At 41.0% G+C, this 25,758-nt stretch overlaps 1 protein-coding gene across 2 annotated transcripts; it reads left to right on the top strand.

Annotated features, from left to right (window-relative positions):
* Positions 1-2,257: 2,257 nt before the first annotated feature.
* On the top strand, positions 2,258-25,532 carry SP4 (Sp4 transcription factor). 2 transcript variants are annotated; one of them, XM_071735737.1, is made up of 6 exons: positions 2,258-2,634; positions 3,311-3,411; positions 3,903-5,454; positions 20,315-20,543; positions 20,776-20,975; positions 21,994-25,532. In XM_071735737.1, exons 1-6 carry the CDS (start codon positions 2,628-2,630, stop codon positions 22,239-22,241), a joined length of 2,337 nt encoding a protein of 778 aa, XP_071591838.1. In that variant the 5' UTR covers positions 2,258-2,627; the 3' UTR covers positions 22,242-25,532. The 2 variants fall into 2 exon arrangements, with proteins under 2 accessions (XP_071591838.1, XP_071591839.1); XM_071735738.1 differs by lacking the exon at positions 2,258-2,634 and adding an exon at positions 3,138-3,208.
* The last annotated feature ends 226 nt before the right edge of the window (positions 25,533-25,758 follow it).

Here is a 25,758-nt window from a genome sequence, read left to right as displayed (position 1 = left end):
TGGTGTCCTGACCACACTCGCCCAGGTCACCATCCCACTGTGCTGCATCTGGAGCTCCACCAGAGAGCTCAGCCCTGACCCCAGCCCCACCATTCCCTGTGATGGAACTGGCCCTGCCTCCTGCTCATCTGAGGAGGGATGGGCCATTGGCAGATCCTGCAGCCTCTCCAATCCTGCTGGGACATGAGGGCAGCTCCCTGCCCATGGGGACACTGTGGGGCTGGGCTCACCTCAGCTGCCAGATGCCCCTTGGCATCCCAGATACCCGATCTTCCTGCTCCCTGGAACTGCCTGAGCTGGGAACCGAGGGATATTACCATTTGCTAATTAGAACTTATTATTCCATGTTTGTCAGAACACTTTCTGATGCACGTACTTGTAACCAGTGTGTACAGTGCCTGGTAACAGCCTCTGATGTGTTTCTTTCTGATCATTTTCCTACTCTACAAGGGACAAGCTTGGTATTTCTATATTTCTTTTGTTCTAGAGGGTGTTCTGGAAGCCTGGAACGGATATCAAGAGCATCCTTTTGAAGGATGAAACTGTTGAACAACTGGTAAAGAAATTCTTTGGCGCTTTTGTCACTGACCTGAGGTTAGTAGGTGCTCTGTATTACTTGACAAAAGACGGGGGCACGTAGTATGGAAAATTTAAACTAACAGATAGTACATGTGTACCACTACAACCAAATTTCTACCAAACTCAAATGGGGTGAGCAAGCATTCCCATGCTGCCAGTTTTTGCAGATCCCTCATTTCTTGCATCACCCCAGAGCCACAACCAGCTTCACCTTCTCCAGCTGTATTTCCGAATCAGACAGGGAGAGTGGGCAACGCCACCGGACAGCTGGGAGACGCAGGGCCCTGCTCCACCGGGATCGGGCAGTACAAGGACCGGCAGAAACCAACATCGCGACAATTTGTCTTTTATTAACACAACCACGACCAGCCGGGCCCACCACAGCTCCATACCTCTGCAGCAAGGCTTAGCAAAGTACTGACCCGGCCCGGCCTGACCCGCCCCCCGCCTCTCCCCTCCCGCCCGCCCTACACCGCCGCCCATAACGGCACCACCCCCCCGCCATACCCCGCTGCAAGCTGCCCGCCACCCGCTCTGCGCATGTGCTAACACCGAGCCCGCGCCGCAGCGCCCGCCGAGAACTACATCTCCCGGCATGCCAAGCGCGCCCGCCGCCGCGCCGGATCCAATGGGGAGGGAGGAGGGAGGAGGGAGGAGGGAGGAGGGAGGAGGGAGGAGGGAGGAGGGAGGAGGGAGGAGGGAGGAGGGAGGAGGGAGGAGGGAGGAGGGAGGAGGGAGGAGGGAGGAGGGAGGAGGGAGGAGGGAGGAGGGAGGAGGGAGGAGGGAGGAGGGAGGAGGGAGGAGGGAGGAGGGAGGAGGGAGGAGGGAGGAGGGAGGAGGGAGGAGGGAGGAGGGAGGAGGGAGGAGCTCCCGCCCCCTCGCCCCCGGCTGCGGGAAACGTCCCCAGCAGGTGTGGAAAGAACCCCCCTGGGCCGCCCTTCCACCGCCTCCCTCTGAGCCGGGCGCGCAGGCAGGGGGCTGCCTCGGGAGGCTGTGACAAAAGGAGTAGCGTCCCGAGGGGGAAGGAATAAGACCCGAACTCCATCTAAAGAGCAGCGAGGGCTCTCCTCCCCCTGCGCCTGCAGCCGGGCTGGGCAGGAGGGGGCCGCCGGCGGGGTAGGGTGCGGAGGGAGGGGGCCGCGCCTCAGGGGCAGCTGCGTGGCGGCTTCCCGCGCGCTGTCAGTTACAAGCGCGCGAGGCGGGCAGGTGCCGCCGGGTTGGCCGGCGCCGCGCGGGGCCCCGCCCGCCCCGCTCCCCCGGATTCGCTGGCGGCCCGGCGCGCGCACCCGCGCCCGCCTGTCAGTCAGCGCTCGAGCCGCGGCGGGGCTGCCCCGGGAGCTGCGGCGGCGAAGGGCCCGGCCCGGCCCCGCCCCGCCCCTCGCAGCCCGGGCCCCGCCCCTCGCCCCTCGCGCTGTCAAGCGCGGCACGAGCGCGGGAGCTGCGCCGGCCCGCCCGCCCGCTCGCGCCGAGGTCACCGCCGCCGCCCCCGCTCCCACCCCGAGGCGCGCGCCCCGGCAGCCACGCCTCCCCTCGCCCGGCGCGCGCGGCCAGAAGAAGAAGAAGAGGAGGAGGAGGAGGAGGAAGCCGAGGGCCGCCGCTTGCCCCGCTGCCTGCCGGGGCCGGGCTCACGGGGCGCCGCGTCCCGCCCCCGCCCCGCCTCCTCGGCCTCCGGCGTGGGGGAGCCGGGCTGAGGCGGAGAGGGGCGGCCGAGAGGCTGGCGGTTGGGCTCGGTTTCCTGCTCAGTGGGCGTCAGCCGGGCCCCGGCGGGCCCGCCCCCGCCGCCGCTCGCCCTCCCTCCCCTCGCCTCCCGGCCGGCCCGCAGCTGTCACTCAAGGCGGCGGGGCTGAGGCCGGCGGCGGCGGCGGGCGGAGAGAGAGGCAGCTACGCCACAGCCCAGCGGCGGCCATTCGTGGAAAAATAGGCCGTCCCGCTCCTCCCAGCTCCGGCTGCGACCGGCCTTCTCCCCGCTACCCCCACCCCACCCTCCGCCTCCTCCTCCTCCTTCTCCTCCCCCCTAGAGCGGCGCCTCAGCGGGGCATTAATGCGGGATGAGCGGTATGTAACCCCCTCCCTCTCTCTCTCCTGTGCACACCCCTCCCTCCCTCCGCTCCTCCCTCCACCCTTCATCCCCCCTCTATCCCGCCCTCCCGGGTTCCCCCTTTTCTTCCCTGCTTCTCCCCTTTCTTGCCCCGCTCTCTTCTTGCTGCCCCTCCACCCATCCGTGCTGCTTCCCCATATGCCCCCTTTCTTCTCTTCCTCCCCTGTCTGCCCCTCCGAATTGCCTCCTCCGTACCTCCCTCCTCCATTCCCCCTTTCTTCGCTAACCCTCCCTCCTGTGCACATCCCTCCCTCCTTCATTCCTCTTTTTCCTCCCTCTTTCCCTCCCATGCACAGCCCTCCTCCTGCCCCCTGAAGCATCGACGGCCACTGAGTGGCCGTCGATGCTTCAGGGGGCAGGAGGAGGCGGAGGGTTGTGGGTGGTTTTTTTCCTGCTGTCTCTGAGAGAGGAAACCAAACCTCCCCTTTCTGGGTGTTAACTCTCCAGCCCCCATGGGTTGGGTTTCAAACCACGTTTCTTAGGACTCGTTCTTTTGTAATAATGGTTTGCGCTGTTTGTTTTTATGAAGAGGTAAAGGCGACAAGCTGGGAACCAAAAAGGATATGTTCGTAGCTTTTGTTATTGTATAAATGAAGGCGAATAATTAACTTGTTACGCTTGATATTTTTGCAGATCAAAAGAAGGAGGAAACTATGCCCACAGAGGGAGAGAAATCTCCCGAGGCAGAGAATAACAACAATAATAATAAAAAAGGGAAAACTGGAGGCTCACAGGTAAAGCACAAACACCCGAATAGAGAAGTGCCCAAACTATTAGCATTTAAAATTAAATGTTCAGCTAACAGCATTTCCTGTTCAGGGCATCTTTCTTTAGGCTAGATGAAACATAGTTGGTTGGGTACAATATTTTTACTGCCTGGACAGGTTTTTTCTGTTGTTTTGTTTTTAATTGCATTTTGCAGTGATCAGCTGCTTTCTGTGTAACAGAATTACATTTAAAATTTTTCTTTATTTTAGGAGGGGGGGAAAAAAAAAAAAAAAGTCTGGATTGAGGATGTGGTTGATGACCTGGCTGTTACGTATCCATTGATAATTGGGGGCTTTATATTTAAACATTATTTACAGAAATACATACTTCCTTATTCTTCAGAGCTGTATCACTGGTCTCTGCAGAAGCAATTTTTTTTTTTTTCTGTTTCCTGTGTAAACCTAAGTGCTTACTTCTCATGGCTTATACTCTTTCTGTTTTCTCCCTTTACGGATAGGATTCCCAGCCTTCACCTCTCGCTTTGCTAGCAGCCACTTGCAGCAAAATAGGAACTCCTGGTGAGAATCAAGGAACTGGACAGCAGCAGATTATTATAGATCCAAATCAAGGTTTGGTGCAGCTTCAGAATCAGCCACAGCAGTTAGAACTGGTAACAACTCAGCTTGCTGGAAACGCTTGGCAGCTTGTGGCAGCTGCTCCTTCTACTTCAAAAGAAAATAATGTTGCTCAGCAAGGATCTTCTGTTGCCTCCAGTGCAGCAAGTCCCTCCAGCAGTAACAATGGAAGTACATCTCCCTCAAAAACTAAATCAGGCAATTCTTCTGCAGCAACCCCTGGACAGTTTCAAGTCATTCAAGTACAAAATCCAAGCGGTAGTGTCCAATACCAAGTGATCCCACAGATTCAGACAACAGAAGGTCAGCAGCTTCAAATCAACCCATCTAATGCTACTGGGCTACAAGACATACAGGGTCAAATTCAGCTTATTCCTGCTGGGAATAATCAAGCTATACTTACAGCTGCAAACAGGACAGCTTCGGGGAATGTTATTGCTCAAAACCTAGCAAATCAGACGGTCCCAGTCCAAATCAGGCCTGGCGTTTCCATACCGCTGCAACTGCAAACTCTTCCTGGGGCTCAGGCTCAAGTTGTAACAACGTTACCTATAAACATTGGTGGAGTAACCTTGGCCTTGCCTGTGATCAACAATGTGGCAGCTGGAGGAGGTTCCGGTCAAGTTGGCCAGTCTGCTGAGAGTGGAGTTTCCAATGGAAATCAGCTAGCAGCTACACCTGTCACTTCTGCTAGTACAATGCCAGAATCTCCTTCCTCATCTTCCACCTCTACAACCACTGCCTCCACATCTCTGACTAGCAGTGAGACTCTAGTAAGCTCTGCAGAAACAGGCCAGTACGCAAGCACAGCAGGCAGCAGTTCAGAGCAGACGACTGAAGAACCTCAGACAACTGCTACAGACTCTGAAGCCCAGACCTCCAGTCAGCTTCAGTCCAATGGACTACAGAACGTCCAGGATCAGTCGGGTTCCCTTCAGCAGGTCCAAATCGTAGGTCAGCCTATTCTGCAGCAGATACAGATCCAGCAGCCTCAACAGCAGATTATTCAGGCCATTCCTCCACAGTCATTTCAGCTCCAGTCAGGACAGACTATACAGACCATCCAGCAGCAGCCTTTGCAGAATGTTCAGCTGCAGGCAGTGAGTCCAACTCAGGTGCTCATCAGGGCTCCAACTTTAACACCATCAGGGCAGATCAGCTGGCAAACTGTACAGGTTCAGAACCTGCAAAGCCTTTCGAATCTTCAAGTTCAAAATGCTGGGTTACCCCAGCAACTAACCATTACCCCTGTCTCTTCAAGTGGTGGCACAACCATTGCCCAGATTGCACCAGTTGCTGTTGCTGGTACCCCCATTACTCTGAACGCTGCTCAGCTTGCTTCTGTACCTAATCTTCAAACAGTAAGTGTTGCAAACCTGGGTACTGCTGGCGTTCAAGTTCAAGGAGTTCCTGTTACCATTACCAGTGTTGCAGGTGAGTGGTCTGATAAAAGTTTTTGTGTTTGTTCTGTTTTTTCTGGGATGTTTTTGGGTTTTGTGTTAGGTTGTACTTTGGATTGTTTTTTGTCACAAGAATACTAGACAGTTTTAAATTAATACTTTTTTTCAAGATTTTTTGTAACCAACATTACATCCTTAACTCTGGGGAGATACCTTATACTTACGAATAAAAATTCAGATTTTGTTAACTGACACTTCTAACCATTGAGCTAATAATACCATTTGTGTCAACTGAAATGGGTCTATTTGTATTTTATAAACTATCTGTAAATGATTTTATTCTCAAAAAAGACTTCTAGGCTCTGGGAGTGAGCATGAGGACATACACGTAGAGCTTTGATATGTTTAAAAAACAATAAAAAGCTTTTTCCAAGCAGGCAGTATTCCTAACCTCTGAAAGGGGGATGTAGGATGCAAAAATTGACAGTATGTGAACTGGGGTATCTTGTGTCATAGCATACATTTCCATGGGACTATTTGTTATATTCTATGTTGGCTTCTGAAGTTGTTGCCTTAGAAGTTTGAGTTCTGCAAAGAGATTGACTGGAATAAGGTATAGTTTTGCACAGCACAGTTCCTGTGACTTGTCTTTTTAAAAATATAAAAACAACTAGTAACTGTACCTCAGTACTTCATGAACTCTTGATATGTATTATGAAATGCCTGTTTGAGGCATATGTATTGAGGGCAACTCAATATGTAAATCTTGTAAAATTTTAATATTTCAGTTTTCTCTCTGCTGGTTTGATAACCACATACATGAGCTTGGTTTTATTTCCTACAAGTACCATTCTTCTGTTGTAGCTGTTACAATAAACTCTTGTCTGAACAGCAACCCAGCTGTAGATAGTTTTTTAGTATAAAACTGTAGGAAAAAACTAAATTTTAAGTACTGTCCAGTAGTAACATATTGACCCTTAATCTGATTTTATTTTAACAATAATATCTTAAGATGAGAAATGTTTAACTGGGCAAAGTATTGTTCCCTTTTGTTGAAATGTTTTTGAGGAGACTGAACATAGTTAGATAATGAGAAATTTGCCACTGGGAGAATTTTTTTTGCTATGATAGTCTTCTGCACTTGGTGGCATGTTGAAATCCTAAGAACTGGGTTGGATGCACTGAACCTGATTTACTTAAGGAGTGTTACAGAAATGTTGTTCTGGGTAATCAGAATTAAATCTTGACCTTGTGTTTAACTATAATGGTTCAAAAAGGAATTTCAGTTAGCTGGAACTGACTGAAAATTTTTTTCTTGATGGGAAGGTGCAGGTTGACTGCTGTTGCTAGACAGAAGTTCCTGCTTCGGTAGGGGACTTGTCACAGGAAGCCTTTGGGAGCAGCTTAAGTTTGTGAATGCAGGACTAACCTTTCTGTGTGCAGTTTGGGGTTTTCTTGCCTGCTTGCTAATGGTGTACAACTGCTTAGTACACACAAATGGGTACTGGAAAACGAGAGAGTCTTAGTATCATCTTAGTTATCTTGGCTGCACCTTTGTCATACAGAGTTCATATGTTAACCAAATCTATTGTGTGTCACCATTGGATTCTCTGATTCTCTTCCTTTTTTTAAATTTTTTCATTCTGAATCCAGGTAGGTCTTATGGCTGTTTCCATAGCACTTAATTTTTTTTCTACTAACTGATGCTATACATTGGGAACAGGAGACATGGTAGCATGGAAAGGAGAGACAATAGCCTGATGTGAGTACTTAATGCTATGTTAAGTATTCAAGGAAAGAATGGTTATGAAACAGAAGATTACAAACATGCTAACAACTAAACTTTGGTTTCCACTTACAAGGAATAAGCCGTCTTGATCAGGGCTATTAAATTCCTCAGATTTGCTGGGGTTTATTTGAATTTTTTTTTTTTTTTTTTTTTACTATTATTGTTACAGGAAGCTTTTAAAAAATTAACTGCTCAATCACCTCAACATCTGCAGACTAGTATTTCCATTCCTCTGCAGTACCTAAGCTTGTTGGTGTGAACTTTTTTGTATATTTCTTGAACTCCCCAGAAATGCATCAGCTGCTACAAATGAGCAGTTGAAGTAGGTGTTAGTGATAAGCCATATGGAGGGTATCCAGAAAATGTCAGTGAAAAGACTGAGTGAAGGACTTATCCCCTGCATTTATTCAGGGGCTATAACTCTGTTAGGAAAAAAAAAGTTACTTGGTCCTTCAAGCAAACCCAGCTGCTCAAGCCAGCAGAGTTTCAGGGAAAAAAATTAATCACAAAAAGTATGTGAATTTAGGTAACTTTTTCTTAGTTTTTCATTAGTAAAGGAAACAGCAGAGCAACAGCACTCTAAATGAAAGGCAAATAAAAATTTTAGCTTCAAATTATTATGGAAAAAGTAAGCTCTAGAACTATTTTGGGAAAGTCTCTTATTTTGGTCAAACTGATTCTAAATACCAAAGAAAACAAATTTCACATTGGGAAGGAAAATATTAAAATCTTCAAGTAAATATATTTTGGTCTGCTTTCTGCTTTTTATAACCTTTGTTTCCTCCAAGTTTCTGGTCCCAAGGTGTGTTGGCTCTACGGTAAACCAAGTAAGATGAGTGTGTTTCAGGTTTCTTTGTTGTGCTTTCCAGTTAGAAGTCCAAACATTGCCCTTTTTAAGTATTATATGTTGAGTTGTATGTTGTGTGTGGTCAAAAAGCAGGCCAAGGCAGAGAAATTCTCTCATCTCACTTTTCTCACTCCCTCACAGGCCTGAAGGAGAAATTATTTAATATAAAGGATGCACAGGAAAATTACTTTTTTACTGCTAGAGTGACAAAGCATTGACATGGGCTGGCCAGAGAGGTTGTGAACTCTTCATTGCTGGAGATACTCAACATGGTCCCAGACATCCTGCTTTAGGTAGTCCCGGCTGAGCAGGGTGGTTGGAATAGATGACCTCCCGAGGTCCCTTCCAGTCCACATGACCTGTTTTCTTGTGAAATTTTGCTGAGAAGATATACAATGTGTCAGTCAAAGTAGTATTACGGGTACAGAGGAAGGTGGATAAGAAGTCAGAAACTAAGTATCTGAGCCTTAGACCAGATACTTAAACAATTACTTTCCAAAGAGCAAATCAACTAATGAACTACATTAAAGCAATTGTCTTTACTTGATCAGGCAGAGATCTACAAATATCTGCCTGGCTATGAGATCAGTACCTCACATGGCCTTTCAGCAAGCTAGTTCTGTACAAAATAAACTGTTTCTTCTGTGCTGGTTTAATTATTGTTTCATACATTATTCCTTGTGGGATAGTCTTTAATGTTAATAGATGGTGACTTCCTGAATTCAGCCCCTGTGATCTTGGGGACAAGCAGGTACTACTTTGTTCCCTTTATTTTTTTTCAAGGATTATGCTGTAATAGCTGTTCAAAGGATTGTTGGCCCCCACCTCTAGTCCCCTCTTAAAATAAAGTAGCCTTTGCCTTTTTAAGGCTTATTTTCAGGCCCTTCTATTTGTTTGCATGTATTAATTGACAATGTAGGTAACTGTGGAAGGATCTTGCTTCAGTACTAGGTGGTTCTAAGAAATATATGTAGTTCATAAATATGTGTCCTTTTGGTGGGCTAGGTTTCTTTGTCCCTTAACACTTGGAGTATATTTGTTAGGAATAGCATAGAAACATTTGTGGATGCTAAAGAATATGGGGTGAGTTAAAACAGACCAGCTAAACTGTGATGACATGCCAAGTATTAATGGCTTACCTCTAAAAGTTTTGTCTTCTGGATGTAGGATTTTTTTTCACTGAAGCCTTCAGAAGTGGTTGCAAGCTTTTTCTGAACTTGTTCATTGTTTTTGCTGACAGTGGGTATCTAGTGGTGGTAGCAGAGGTGATGTCTTTTCAGAATAATTCCCTGTTTCTTATTGAAAGATCAGACTGGTATCTACCTTAATTGTACATCTTGAAGTAATTTGGTTACATCTTGATTGTGTTTGTCTCATACAGAAGTGTATGAGAGACTTCTGTGATCTGTTAGTTGCTTTAGGCAAAAGTCATCAAATCCCATCACCTTGCAACTCAAGTTCCAGCTATTTTGTTTAAGATGAGTGGTGGCACAGCCTCAATTCTAGGGAATTTGGACTTCATCCACCAAAAGAACCTGGAGGAATCACTTCTGTTCAGTGGAACAGGCTGTTGCCTGGCAATACTGGAACTGGAGAATTTGCAGTTTTTTGGAGGGATGTGCTGTGGACTCTAAAGCAGTTATTAATGACATTGAAGTCTAATACTGTGTGTCCTTACTAAGGCACTTAAAAACATAATGAACCTTGCCCTTCTGTTTTATGCCCTCTAGTAATGTGAGTTACTAAGGCATTTTTATCTTTGACCAGATTTGATTTCCATTGCACTACTATTAATAGTTATGCAATTTGTTAGTACCTCCAGGTCTTTTCTCACTTTCCTGTACCCTTTCTCATTTGTCTGCATCCAACTTCATCCTGTCTTAAAGGCTTTCTCTTCCCTGTACTTTTTTAGTAACTTCTCTTATGTGACAGTCACTAATTATATGACCTGCTGTTCCAAGGCTGAAGACAATGTTTCGTATTACAATCATCCTGGTTCAGATTTTGCAAAAGAATTTTGCATACCAAATACATACCAAATTCTTTAAACGGGAATAAAATTATATAAGTGAAATGTATGTAAATCAGAAATATGCGTAAGACCTTTGATACACTCACATAAAATAGCCTTGGAGAGATACAGGTTTTATGGATGGACTATTAGATGGATAAGGAGTTGAGTAGATCACTGCATTCAGAGTTGCTGCTAACATCTGTATCTCCAAATAGAGATTGGTGCACCTCAAGGGTCTGAATTCAGTGCTTTAATGACAGTGGGACTGAGCACACCCTCAGCAGGTTTGAAGACAACCCCAAGATGGGTGATGCAGTTTGACACACTTTAGGGACTAGATGCTATCCAGAGGAACCTGGACAAGCTTGAGAAACGTGCCCATGTGAACCTTGTGAAGTTCAACAAGGCCAAGTGCAAGGTCTTGCTTCTGTGTTAGGGCACCATACCATTATCAATATCCACCATATCAATACAGACTACTCAATGAATGGATTGCAAGCAGCCCTGCAGAGAAAGACTTGGGCATATTGGTAGATGAAAAATTGGATATGAACCAGAAACATGTGCCTGCAGTCCAGAAAGCCAACCATACCCTGGGCTGCATGAAAAGATGTAAGGCCAGTAGGTTGAGGCTTACTCTCCTGAGACCCCATCTCTGTACTGCAACTAGTTTCGGGGTCCCCAGTAGAAGATAGACATGTACCTGTTAGAGCTGGTCTGGAGGAGACCAACAGAAATGATCAGAGGGTTGGAACCTGTCCAATTAAGAAAGGCTGAGAAAACTGGATGAAGGCTGGTGAAAAAAAGGCTCCAAGCAGACCTTTGCTGTAGTTCTTCAATATTCAAAGGGAGCTGGTCATAAAAACTGAGACACACTTATTACCAAGGGTGCCTACAATACAAGAGGGCAGCAATTTTAAACTGGAAGAGGGTAGATTTAGATTAGATGTGAGGAAGATAATCTTTACTGTGAGGATGTTGAGACATTGGCACAAGTTGCCCAGGGAAGTTGTGGATGCCCTCTCTCTGGAAGTGTTCAAGGTCTGGTTGGATGGGGCTTTGAGCAACTTGGTCTAGTGGGGGATGCCCCGACCATGGCAGGGGGGTTGGAACTACATGATCCTTAAGGTCCCTTCCAACCTGAATGGCTCTGTGAGTCTATGAATTACAGGTCAGAGGTGTTTCTGACCTTCTTTTAGCTGACTGCGGGTGATACATAAAAGAGTAATCTGCTTTGATACTCTTACCCCCATTCAATGATCTGCAGCTTGGGTCGTCTTAATCAGTAGAGGGATTTTTTTTAATTTTTTTTTTTTTTTAATTTAATAATCCTTGATGAGTTTATTCTGTGAATTTAGCTTTAAGTCTCTGTAAATTTCTTACATTTCAATATTGTTTGCAGTAAATTGTCTTAATTGTTATGTAAGACATTTTTACATAATGTTCTCAAACTCCTGGATTATGAAAAATTAATCTGCTTCACCTTTATAGTACTCACAGCCTCCTATTATCTCTGTCACATATGCTAGTTTTTGAGGGAGAGTAAGGTGAATGTTACACTTAGGTTGTTGAACAAAAGGAAATGCATTTTCATGACAACATTTAACATGTAGGTCTCCTTGTTCTCCATGTTAATGTAATAGTGTGTCTAGAAGAAGAACTTGGAGAGTGGTGTAGCTGAGCAGCTAGGGATTCCTGTAGGTGATAACAGGTGAAAAAGGTTTAAATAGCCATGGTATGTAATAGCATACTGGAAATATAAATACCAAGGTGGAAGCCAAAGGACCTGAATGGTGATGGTTGCATGATTTTTTTTTATTTTATTTTTTTTAAAAAACATCCAGTTTTCCCTGGATGTTCACTGGCAAGTGAGCTGCAGCAAATACCTTGAAAGAAACAAGCTACAGGCTATGCAATCTGCAGTAAAAAGATAAGTACAAAGAACTAAGCTGTGTCCACAAAACCAGAAAAAGTGTAGGATTTTTTCTTGTTTTTTTTTACTTCATGTGTTACTTGGTGTTCTGAGGATGGAGCTGGGAGGAGTTTAGAAATTTAGCATACTTTTTTCAAAGTCATGAAAGGGCACAACTGTTCTCAGGTTGTCTTGAGCTGAGGATTGTTACAGAACCACACTATTCTAAATACTATAGCACTCACATCATTCTCAAATGCTTCAGAGTAACTATGGGATAAGCATTTAGTCATCTGATGACAAAATTGCTTTGGTTGCAAATTGGGATTTTCTTAAACTGAAATTCAAAATAGTAGCAGGAAAAGTTTAGCAACAAACAATGATGGTGAAAAGAGATCTTTGCCTTGTTGAGGGTAACTTTAAAAAAAAATTACCAATATACTGTTCTTGAACTTGATGCTTAAGGAATGCACAGTCTACCTGTTCAGCTAATTTGCCTGTGGGGAACAACCTGGTAGAAATGCCTCAGTAATGCAAGCTTTTTCTGGCTGACCTGTGAATAGCAAGGCATAACTTCATCATTACTTCCAGATAAAGTGGTAAGTGAAATGCTTCAAGAACCCACTTTGCTCACAAAATGTGAGGTGAAACAGGTTTCTAATGAGCCATTTCTGTGCTATTAACTGCAAGAGTTAGATGTAGGTTCTTAATTCATCAAATAAAAATTATAATAAAACTGTATTTCCCTATTAGAGTACAGGGTGTTATAAAAATCTTTCATAAATGCTCTCAGAGAATATCAGATTTTGCTGTCCCTTCCATCATTCCCAATTGTCAAAAATCAGAGCATACAGAGAAGGAAATTAATTTGCTTTCTGAACTGTCAGAAAACATCATGCAAGCAGACTGAGCAATACTGCACATCTTCATTCTTCATCATTAGCCTGTTAGTGTTTTTTGTGGTGTGCCTTTTTTTTGTTGTTGTTTTTTTTGGTTGGTTGGTTTTTTGGTTGAGGGTGCTTAGGTCACACTAAGCCATCCTTCTTGTTCTTCCATTACCACGCAGGGCAGAGGGCAGAAAGAAACAAATTCAAAATTTGATTTCAATAGCTCCCTCAGTGTAACTTGAATTATTTTGGTACTCTTAGATAAGCTAAATCACTTCTTATTATCAATATATTAAAAACGTCAAATGGTGATAACTGAAAAATCTAACTTTATTTGGAATGGGGTGTCATGTTCTAAGGAGAATGTTCATTTCAAGTATAAACAGTGTTATTATTGGAAAACATAAAATTTTCAATGGTCATAGATATTAAAGGACACTTTAGTTAATTAAAGGTCTTTGGGGTCTGGAGAAGAGGTCTTAAGAGCAGAGACTGAAGGAGCTGGGGCTCATCAGATGATTTAGTGGTTAAGGTGGTATAGGACTGACAATATAAACTACTGACTCTTTTTAAAATTTTTAAAAGCTTGCTATATCTTAATGAAAGTTTTATATTTCATTATATTAAACCAATATATTGTGTTGTAAATATAAATAGATGTAAACATAAATATTATCTTTTTATAATGTTATCTGTATGTCATTGTGTAAAAGAAACTTAAAGTTTTTTTTTAAAGCTGACTGTAGTTAGTTTATGCAGGGGAAGGGGAGATGAGAAACCTCTTTTCCCCCATTGCTTTACATCAGTAAGTTGCTAAATGGTTGAGTTCCTGCATCAGCTCTAATGCTTGGAGAGCTTTAGAGCTCTTAGTAACTTTATGTCCTGTAGTAATATATATTGTATTATGGATGTCAGTTGCAACCTTCTCTTTCATTTTTAGAATATGCAGTTGAACAACTTTTCTTTTTTTGCAATATTAGCCACTCTGGATCTAGGTACATTCTGCAGTGTTTCTCAGGTGTTGCAGTAAGGAGCACACTACTAAGATAACTGTCATTTAATGCTGTCATCTTTTTGACTGCTGACTGCTGGTTGCAAAAGAGCAACAGGAAACCTATACTATTTGTTCTGGTGTCACAGACATCTGAGGAACTAAGTACCAGAAACTAGAAGTGTCCTTTTCTTAGTCTTAAACTTCACTTCCTTCCAAGATCAGTGTTACTAAAGCTTGACTTCCGTGGCTTCTGTGGTTCATTCAAAATTCAGTCCTTCTCTTCCTCCCCTCATTGCCTCAAAGAGTAGTTTATAATGCTTACTGCTTTAGGAGAACAAGAGTAGGATAGGAGAAGGAAACTTGTTTTGACTTGTAGTGGATGGCCAAGCATAATAACCATGTTCTTCAGTGGTCAGTCACTCTGTAGGAAAGAACTTCATATGTATCACACATTAGCTTTCTTCAATGATCCAAGTCATGTTATGGGAATTCTTATTTTGCAAATTAGCTTTGAAACCTAGAATTGACTTACATTTATATATATATGCATAAAATTTGGCTTCACAGTAAATACTTTAAATTGTTGTGGTTTCTTGCATGAATGTGTTACTCCTATACAGAAAGGTGTACATGAGTTGTAAGTGCTAAGATGTAGGTTTACTGCAAAATTGGAAAGCTAAGCAATGCTAAAGAACAAAGGGTGTGAAATCCTGTGTCTTGATTACCCTGTACCATGTGATAATAAGTAATGTTCTTAACTGCTTAAGTGTGAAAGATCAGTGACTAAAATCATGCAGGTTCTTCTATTTCACAGAAATCACAAAGTTAGGGGTTGGAAGGGACCTCGAGGGATCATCTAGTCCAACCCCCTTGCCAGAGCAGGGTCACCTACAGCAGGTCACACAGGAACACATCCAGGTGGGTTTTGGATGTCTCCAGAAAAGGAGACTCCACAACCTCCTTGGGCAGCCTGTTACAGTGCTCTGTCACCCTCACAGTGAAAAAGTTTTTCCTTATATTTATGTGGAACCTCCTATGCTCAAGCTTGTACCTGTTGCCTCTTTTCCTATTGTTGGAAGTAACTGAAAAGAGCCTGGCTCCATCCTCCTGGCACTCTCCCTTTACATATTTATAAACATTAATGAGGTCACCCCTCAGTCTCTTCTTCTCCAAGCTAAAGAGGCTCAGCTCCCTCAGCCTTTCCTCATAAGGGAGATGTTCCACTCCCTTAAACATCTTGGTCACTCTGTGCCACACTCTCTCAAGCAGTTCCCAGCTGAACTCTCTCAAGCAGTTCTTGAATTGAGGGGCCCAGAACAGGACACAATATTCCACATATGGCCTCACCAGAGCACAGTTAGAAGGGGAGGAGAACCCCTCTCGACCTCCTAACTACACCCCTTCTAATACATTGGCCTTCTTGGCCACAAGGGCACATTGCTGGCTCAGAGGTCGTCCTTCTGTCCACCAGCACCCTCAGGTTCCTTTCCCCTTCACTGCTCTCTTGACAGCTCAGTCCCCAACCTATATTCATACATGGGTTTGTTTTTTCCCAGTTGCAAGACTCTAGAATTGCCCTTGTTGTATGTAATTGATTAGACTTCTCCTTGCCAACACTCCAGCCTGTCCAGGTCCCTCTGAATGACAGCACAGCCTTCTGGGTTGTCAGCCAGTCCTCCCAGCCTTGTGTCATCATAATACAAAATAATGAAGTGTTCTTCTATTTTAAATGCTTTAAAAATTTCAATGGTATTTTAATTACATTCAGTCATTATATTTGCAGTATGGCAATGAGTGAGAGTCTTACTGCAGTTGATTTGCAAAATAAATAGCATATCAGGTTGTCTTGTTATGTGCATGTTGACTTGTGGTCAAATAAATATTTACAATATAAAAGAGAGAGACCTTATGCCTCAGAGAAAACAAAATGCACCAGAGTCTTTGGTATAGTGTTATTTTGTACACTAACATTTTTTTGCTATTTAACCTTGCAAATTGACAATTCAGTCATATACAAGTTAGGTGACAATTTTGTTAATCAAGAACATTTCACAATTTCAGGAAATCACTATTAAAGAAATAATGTCAACTTGAGAAAAAGCTTTTTATTTTCTAAAAGCATGTGTAAATGTTCAGTGACTTCTTTGACAGCTCATATGGAATAACATAGATGAATTGAAGCATGTCTTTGTTCCCTAATACAGTGATTTGTTTAGACCTCTTTTTGAAACCAGTGTTGAAACATGAGAGCTCTTGATAACGAGAGGTTTGACTGTGAATGGTGAAGTACAGTGATAGCAGGTCTTGTGGTTTGGAGTATGTCAGGAAGAAGTAATGTTGAGTGATCTCATGATTGTAGCACAATTTCTGGTAGACTTTAAGTGGTATTTTAATTCCACTAGTAAGAAGTCATATGGATTATTTTTATAGGCTTTTTTTCCTCCATCTAGAAAGTGTCAGGAGATAATTCTGTTTGTGTATGGATAGCATTATCTCAGCTACCTTTTTTCAGACTAAGCAGCATTTGTTTCAAACAAAAAGATAATTCTTATCTACATCCTCTGTTCTGAAAAATCCTACTTTTAGAAATTGCCCCAATTTACTTTTGTAGACTGCTGGCAACCTTATGTCAACAGTTAGATTTTCTTATTATCTTTTCTTCAGTGAACTTGATTTAAGAAATAATGAAATGCCTTTACCTTCCCTTAATAAGTATAAATGATGTGAAAGTTAAAGCCCTTAGTGTTCCATGGTGGCCTCTAGTAGATAATTTTTAAAAATCAAAATCCCATACCACTCAAGACTATAGCAGGCTCACTTTGATATATATACCAAGGCATGTTCTGTCACCTGTTTTCATCTCATGACTTAGCGATCAAAAGTTGATTCATATCATATCAGCACAATATGTCAGATTTTTAGAAATGGTGAAAGGGCTTCCCCATAAATGTGAATTGGTCAGACGCAGCAAGAGTTATGTGGTAGATGTTCATCACTGTAGCACTAGTCCTGGAGTGAAAAATTGAGTCATCCTCTTTGGGGTTCAGGTGTCTCAATTTGAATGTTATTTGGAAAGCATTGGTCTGTCAGCTTGGGAAAAGTTGCATCAAAACTTGAATATCAATTCAAGAAAATCAAAGAGAAAGGGAAAAGTTAAAGTGGTGCTATTCAGCGATGTTCTGACCACAGACTGATGAGGTCCCAAGACTTTTTTTCTCAAATAGGACTTTGTGATATGAATGGAGTCATCCCTCTAACAGACTGTTAATGACAAAGGATCATTCTTCATTAATGTACTTGAGAATATGACTGATAGTGAAAATATCGGTAAAGTAAAAGTAAAGTAAAAGGCTGCAGTGTCATCCGTAATGTTTTTAGCTTTTATAGTACCCATTCATAGATCCATCATTTATAGTGCTGCTCTGTGAATTAAAGGAGTTTGCATCTTGTGTTTGTTTCATAGATAGGAGTGCAGTTCATGCACTGTGGAAGTGTACAAGCTGAGCAAATTCTTCCTTTTAATTTATTTGCTTTGGGCTAACCAAAAGCTGTAGCTGGTTTTCAACACAATCACATCATCATGTGAAGATGAACATTAGCTAAAAAAAAAATAAAATTATCAGCTGCCTTTGACTCTGACTATACATAGTACTGGGTCAGCACTTCAGCACCGTAACAGCCTGACAAGGGCTTACCCCTGGACTAGGACTTCCTTTGGAAGTTCTTGTGTGCTCTTCTGCTTCTGTTAGAACCAAATATTACTATTTGCATGTATACCACAGTGTTTGTCTTACTATATCACATTCTTCCTCAATGATTTTTTATGAGCTTTTCTTTTCCACTAGTATATAGGAAATAAATTTCTTTCCAGGACATCCCTATACTGAAAAGAAAGACTTTGTTCTATCCTAGGTGTATGGAGGCTCTGTACTCAAGATTCAGCCTGTAAATTTTTTTCTGTAGTTTCTCTGCTGCAAATACCAAGTTTTTTTAGAAATTTTTGTTTAATATATATCTGTCTAACAGCTAGTTGGATTCAAACTAGATTGGATTTATCTAGTTTATCCTTGCTCTTTCAGAGAACTCAAAGTACTCAGCACCTGTCAGTATTTGTGGCCTGCTTAAAAACAGGGAATTCATGTTTATTCATATCCAGGCAGTTCAAGTGCACGTTCCAGATGCAAACCAAGAAAGGTAACAAGAATAATTTGGTCAGTGCTTCTGGTGAGAATAACCTGGTCCTGATGTAGATGCAAGACATATTTATTCTATTTCCTGTAGCAAACAGAGGCCTGTTAGAGGACACTCAGGTGACCTTGGGATGTTCTCCGTTTATCGTGTTTTTTAGTCCTAACCTACCTATCTAAATGTATGGGGTTGTGTTTCATTTATGGCTTGTTATCATTGTGTTATACAAGACAGCATATATTGCTCCTCATCAACTATGTAAATGAAGTAGTAATTTTCCTGTGCAGTATATGAACTCACTTGGTATCTAAGCAGTTAAGACTTCATAGAAAGTGTTCTTCTCAGTGTCTTATACCCTCTTATGGATGCTTGAGAAGTAAGTTGGTGTACCCTTTTGAGTCTCTATGAACCATGTTACCTCCAGGGGATTTCTAAGTTGTAAATTGATGCTTCAATACTGATGACTTAAAATATTATAGTCTATTCTAAGGAATTATGGTTGGTCATTATACTCTCTAAATAAATAAGTAGCATTTCCTCTTTTTTCCCATTTTTATGAAGGTACTGAATTTTCTAAAAAGGCAGCAGAATCTAATGATATTTTGTCCCATTCCCATTACTACTAGGATTGATGTTCAGTGTTGTCAGATTGTGGCTCAAAGTTGTATCTCTGTGACAAATTTAGTTTGTTCCAGTATTTTTAGACCAACCTTTTTAAGCAAACATAATATTACCCTGCTGCTCAAGAAACTGCACTTCTTACCTATATTGGAATAGTCTTTATTTTGCTTTCATATCAGGACAGTAATCCTGATTTAATGTGATCAAGAAAGCTGATGAGTTTGAGTTTAGGCAATGAAACTGATTTTTTAATTCATCAAGGTGTTCTTAGAATGCTATTTGATTCCATCAAGCTGTTTTTTCCAGTTGTCTTGAAAACATATTCCTTCTGCCTAATGAAATCCTAGACTTCTAGAATATTTCAAGCTGGAAGGGACTTGTAAGAATCATCCAGTCCAACTCCCTCCTCCTCACAGGACTATGTAGCACTGAATCATATGAAAAAGAACATTGTCCAGGTGCTTGTTTAAACCCTGGCAGGCTTGGTGCCATGACCAAGCCTGTTCCAGTGAACAACCACCCCCTCAATAAAGAACCTTTTCCTAATGACTGATTTGAACTTCCCCTGATGCAGCTTCATTCCACTCCCACATGTCCTCTTGCTGGTCATTAGAGAGAGGAGATCAGCGCCTCCTCTTCCACTGCCACCCCCTGAGGAAGTTGTAGACTGTGATGAGGTCACCCTTCAGCCTTCTCTACACTGAGCAAACCTCAGCTGCTCTTTTTTTCGTCCTTGAGATCTTCACCATTTTGGTCACCCTCCTCTGGACACACTCATAGTTTGATGTCCTTCTTACATTGTGGCACCCAAAACAGCACACAGTACTCAAGGTGGGGCTGCACCAGTACAGTGCAAGTGAGGCAGTCACCTTCCATGACCAGCTAGGAATGCTGTGGTTGATGCACCTAACCATCCCCTGGCCCTTTTGACTGCCAGGGCACATTGTTCACTTGTATTTAACTTGCCGTCCACCCAGACCCCCAGATCTCTTTCTGTTATCCAGCCTTTTGTCCTCCAGTTTGTACATATAACCAGGATTACCCCATCCCAGGTGGAGAATTCTGAAAAACAAAATAAAACAAAAAACAAACAAACAAAAAAACCCCCACAAAACTCTGGTTTGCTAGCTTTTCAAGTCTAGTCCTACAATATTTCTTTTTGTGAAAGTTCCTTTGTGGCTTGATGGAGACTCAGGACGGGTTGTAGGAGAAGTGACAATTCTGTATGTGCCATAAAGCAACTTTTTAAAGTAGGTACTTGCAGTTTTATGAATATAGAAAGGTTCTCAAGGGTTATGAGACATTGATTGGCAGTGCTGTCTAACATTTTGTTTGTCTTCTCATTTATCTCAGCTTTTGAGGAAAAAAAACACACTTTCTAAACTGGTTCACATTTCTTTCTATCAGTCAGTAATTTGCAGTCTTGTACTGTTGTAATAAGAAATTAAATTAAACAGGGCTATCTAAGCTAATAGGCAAGTCCTCTGGTAATGCTTTAGGAAAATGGCTGGATTTAATATTTGTTTTGTGGCTTCCCTTAACTCTAGGTGGATATTTGTTCTTTAAACCATATGAAGTTTATTTGTGCATTTCACTTATTGAAATGATTAATGAGAGGTATGAATACTTTCTTATTTTACAGGTCAACAGCAAGGACAGGATGGAGTAAAAGCACAGCAAGCCACAATAGCTCCTGTTACTGTAGCAGTAGGTGGCATTGCTAATGCAGCAATTGGTGCTGTTAGTCCTGATCAGATAACGCAAGTGCAGCTGCAACAAGCTCAGCAAGCTTCTGACCAGGAAGTGCAACCTGGCAAGAGACTGAGAAGAGTTGCCTGCTCATGTCCTAACTGCAGAGAAGGAGAAGGAAGGTAATTGTAAATTTTATTTGTACACATTTAGGCTTCTCACAGTTTGCCTCATTTGGGCTTGAGATTTTCTTACATTCCCTGTTTTTTTTTTTAATTGTTCCTATTAGAAAACATGTTTGTATATATATTTTAGACAAAGGATTTTAATTGTCTCTATTAGCATGAAATATTTTCCCTAATAGTTAATATTATTTTAGAGTATAATTTCTTACCTGTTTCAATTTGTTTTCAGAGGCAGCAATGAGCCAGGAAAAAAGAAACAACATATCTGCCATATTGAAGGATGTGGAAAAGTTTATGGCAAGACATCTCATCTTCGAGCACACCTGCGCTGGCATACTGGTGAAAGACCGTTTGTATGCAACTGGATTTTTTGTGGCAAGAGATTCACAAGGAGTGATGAGTTACAAAGACATAGAAGAACCCACACAGGTTGGTCAGCCCTCTCTATGCATAGTGCAGCAAGTCCAAATCATAGTGGCCATGGTTAAACAGGGATACAAAAAAATCTCACTTGTTAGGATCTCCGAAAGCTACTTTTAAAAGTAAATAAAGCAAGTTTAAAACAGAGAAAGTGGTGCATACTGTTTTTTCATCAGTGCAAGCTGACTGTAAAATCCAGTGAGATCTGTTCACGCTTTTTCTGTACCTATGCTAGAAAAAAGTTCATTGTTTCATCACAGATAGATAGCTAATGCCTGATCTAAATTTGGGAAATTTTCTTGAGCATGTAGGATTGGCCATGGACTCGAGTTGTCATTTCCTCGCTTGGATTAGCTCAATCCTTAAGAAATATTATTCGCCTAGTCCATACATTTTGGGAAATTTCTTGAAGTTTCAAGTGAGGGCTGATAAAGCAAATTATCTTTACAGTTCAGTTTTGAAAGCTGGGCAGTTTTGGGTTTTTTTATCAGTCTTTGTATTTCTAGCCACAAGGCTCCTCCCCTCCCCCAAATTTTATCATCAGGAGATAGCATTTTAACTGATTACATTTTAACCGTGAACTTTTTAGTGTGGTGACCTTATTCCTCTTCAAATAGGTTTCACATACACCCTTGTGGAGCTTGGGAATTGATGTTGCCAAATTCCCTTCTTATCCCTGTAATCTAAATAAGAAAAGTATTCTTAAAAAATGCTATCAAGTACTTCTTTTGGGCCTTTAAACTCTCCTACTCTCAGGTTTATAAAAGTATCTGAAAATTCCCTGGTGATCTGAAATTCAAATTTCTCACCAGATAATCACAGCAAAGCAAATATTTGTTGAGAACATTTTAGTAGTGAAGAGTGGATTGCCAAAAGCCAGTGATCTGAAAAATCAGACATGTAGAGAAGAAAACTTTGTATCCTTTAAAAGGCACTTCAAAGAAAGGGTGAGATTCCAATAAACAAGCAAGATGTGTTCAGTGCTCTCTTTCAGTAACATTTTGCTTTTGTTCTTCTTTTTAAAAAGGTGAAAAGAGATTTGAGTGCCCAGAATGTTCCAAAAGGTTTATGCGGAGTGACCATCTCTCAAAACATGTCAAAACTCATCAGAACAAGAAGGGTGGTGGAACAGCCCTTGCTATTGTTACCTCAGGAGAACTGGACTCTTCAGTTACTGAGGTTCTTGGTTCTCCAAGAATTGTTGCTGTCGCTGCCATTTCTCAAGATTCAGACCCAGCAACCCCTAATGTTTCAACAAACATGGAAGAATTCTGAAAGGATCATTTATATGGACGCCTAGTGCTGCACTTAAGTTTACATACCTTTCAGGATATGGAAGTGGGCTGGTAAAATGGATTACAGAGCAGGAAATCATGTTCAGTCATGACTTCTGTAAATGTTCCAGGTTGGAGGGTCAGCATGAGAAGTGTACACCGGTGCAACAAGAGAAAAATTTCAAAAATACAAACAGTGCAAATTGATGTCCTGGCTAAACAGATGGGGGATTATTATTTGCATACTGTACTTTTTTAGTTATATGTCTGTATATCATGTAACAATTTTAAATGAACTTCCCCCCCCCCCCCCCTATTTTAGCATTGTATGTTGATGTGTTTATAAAATCAGATAATATCAATGTAAAACAGGGTGGACCTTGACTAGGATTAATAGCGTGTGATGAAGGTACTTTTTTTTTAAAAAATAGATTCGTAATATTTTCATGAGAACATCCTTTTCCCATAAGGCACAGCAAAACTGAGTACAGATGGAATGATAGTGGCAATATTTTAGGTTTTTGCTCAGTCCATAGAACACATGAGTTGATTTTGGCCGTCTTTTCTCAAATTTTGGAATTCCTCAAATAGCAGCTAGATGATGTGTGCTGCAAAGTGGTTCTGAGGTAGATCTCAGATTAATTTTGACCACTACATTGTAGTAGTGTGTATAAATGACAATCAGCGAGTTCTAATTCCTCTCTTTGTTTGGAGAGCTAAGGTTATGTAGAATTAGTGTATACAGTAGAAAAGATAAAACAATAGAAATATATTAACACAAGATTTTACAGAAGTAATGGTAACTTTAGGTAGGATGAAAAATAAATATGGCAACTTTTGTGTCAAATGTTGGTATTTAATTTCGTCATATTTTAAAACATCTGTGGTCCATTTCTAACTCATAGGTAACATGAATCATAAAACCTCAATCTTAAGTATTTAAATGTTTTAATTTTGTTAGTTCATGGAAATTAATCAGACAATTGAGTGTTGTAGCTCATTCTCCAGTATCTTCTTCCTGTAAATATTACTGACTGTGGTTAATGTGCCGAGTTCTTTATGCTTTGACTTAATAGCCAAAGAAAAGAATCAACTATCACATTTTAACAAAAAAAAAAAGGTATTGAAAGTAAACATTTTTCTATTTCCCCCCTAATGTTACTGTCTTTATTTTTTCTTAAATGATAATATGTAGTCTGGTAGTAAATACCTGTCTTGCAAGGTAGGTAGACCTTATCAAGACTTACATTGAGCCTCCAACCACAAAACAAACCAGGGAAAAAGGAATATAGTTTTCTTAATACTACACAGCTTTTGATTTCAAAGGTTTGGTTACGTTTTCAGATGTGCCAGTTTATTTGGGAAAAAAAGGAAATGAAAAATGATGACCACAAAAAACCCCTGCATATTGTGAAAACTCTACTATGTACAAGGAGGAAAGATGGCCAAATATTTCATACTCAGGATTTTTAATTACTTCATGACCAGTTTTGTAAAAAATTTATACACCAAAATATTTTTTGATGTAACTAAAGGAAGTACAGTGCAAGAAGGATAAGGTGTTTGTTGTTTTTGTTTTTTCCCTACAAATTACAAAAGGAAGAATGTGTTTGGTATCTGTCGGTTTGAGAAACGTAACAGGTACCTTGTGCATTTCCTCACAAAACATATACTTCTCATCTGAATACTTTATCAATCTTGTGGTGTGTTCTGTATTTTTGAAGCAAGAGAAATACCAATCATTGTTTACACTGTGTACACTTTAGGCCAGCCCTTTGTAGCAAAATATTAAGCTGAAGGTATTTTATACTTTCAGTTTACATAAAAAAAAAGCTTTGAGATTAAAGAAAAACAATTTTACACTGTGGTTATAAATTTCAAGTTTCTTAAAGCTTTTGTAGACTTGTAACAGAGTCTTTAAATTTTAGTTGGGTTTTGTACATTATTTTGTATATTTTATTTAAAGTACTCTTAACTGATGTATCTGAATTTAAAGCATCAGAGTCAATTAGATGTTACATTTAATACAGATGAACATTAGGTAGTATTAACTGTTAATTTTATTATATAGGAAATGAAACGTCAAATATATATTTTATCATGCTTCACAATCAGTGCTATAAATTTCTTTATGCAAAGAAAGAACTTTCCTAATGTTAATACCATGTTTCCTAGAAGTTAACGATTTTTGTAAACCGAAGTTACGAGCATTCTGCACAACCATTTCATATATGATTTTTTCATGCATACTTATGTATGCAGATAGGAAACTGAAGTAATTTTTAATCTGCAATGAATCCCTCGTATAGAAGTATCAGAATCTAAATCTGGTTGGCTTCATAGCATCTCAAGAACATTAACTTGTGTTAGCAGGTGCACATTTTACCACTGGAATTAGAAACATTTTGACAGTCTGTTCTGCATACCATTCTGAATCCACTTTTCTGTCTTAAAAGGATCGTAAATTTCAATGTCCTTTATTTGACTCAGTGGGATTTAGCTGTTGTAAGTAATAGGGCACAGATGTGCAGTAGTATCTTGTTTAATGGCATTTCACTGTTCATTCCCTATGCCACCGTTAAAAATTTTGCTTTATTGTAATTATCAGTGCAAAGTGTATTTACCATGGTAGAACTCCAGTGTTAGAATAGTTTTTTTCTTACAATATACTTTCTTTGGTTAGGTTTGTGTATGTGTTGCCGATTACATTAGAAATTGGTGTTAAGTCATTATTTATCACATTCTTTCACGAGAGCAGTAATAAAAGTGTGTAATCTAGGAGAAAAAGTTAATTTGTCAAAGTTAGGTAAGCATGATGTTTAGGTCCTATTTTTCAATTTTATAACTGTTTTATTGCAACAATATTTGTATTTAAGTCTTCATTTTAATGCCTTGTGGTGTTTTTTTATGCATGTCACTGAATTGTCATCCCGCAAGAATTGATGTGCAGCATAGGGTATTAAATCTACATAATGATTTTGAAACAGAAAAATAGTTGATGGTAAAAATGTAAATGTTTTGCAAAAATTCCTTATAAAAAAGTTTTGTAGTAATATTTCACTTGTAAATTTTTCTAAAAAAAATGGAAAAGGAAAAAAATGAGAGTAACGTTTCCCCACATCTAGAATTTAGAAATTAATTCTGCCAGCAAAGCCTGTAAGGCATTAATTTGACACTTTTACAATGCTGATTTGTATAATTTTTTGGTGGGTTTGGAACTAAAATCATGTACAAGTTGTTGCCTGCAATAACATTTTGCAAGTAACCTATTAAAATTCCCTTGAGTTTAAAAGGTTTCTTCATTTAATTACTTACAGTGTAAAGCAGCAATAAATTATGTTTGAGTGATAATCTATTCATCAAGAACACTAGAAAGCGAATGCTTCTCAATGGAGAAAGGTTGGCAGCAGGTTCTGGATTTGTGTAATTAAGACCTGTACTTGCTGGTCGGCATTTCCCAACTGGCAGACTCCCAGCAGGGAATTAATCCAGTGGATTCTAGCTCAGCATGAATTCTA

Source organism: Heliangelus exortis, chromosome 2 (genome assembly GCF_036169615.1).
Source record: "Heliangelus exortis chromosome 2, bHelExo1.hap1, whole genome shotgun sequence".
In the NCBI taxonomy this organism is placed as follows: Eukaryota; Metazoa; Chordata; class Aves; order Apodiformes; family Trochilidae; genus Heliangelus; species Heliangelus exortis.
Note: the sequence above shows the minus strand (reverse complement) of the source record. Positions and strands in the feature narration are given on the sequence as shown.

Excerpts from the sequence above, each read along its gene's own strand:
- SP4 (XM_071735737.1), top strand. Across the intron at positions 5,455-20,314 it reads TACCATTACCAGTGTTGCAG|GTCAACAGCAAGGACAGGAT; the intron begins GTGAGTGGTCTG and ends CTTATTTTACAG. Across the intron at positions 20,544-20,775 it reads TGCAGAGAAGGAGAAGGAAG|AGGCAGCAATGAGCCAGGAA; the intron begins GTAATTGTAAAT and ends ATTTGTTTTCAG.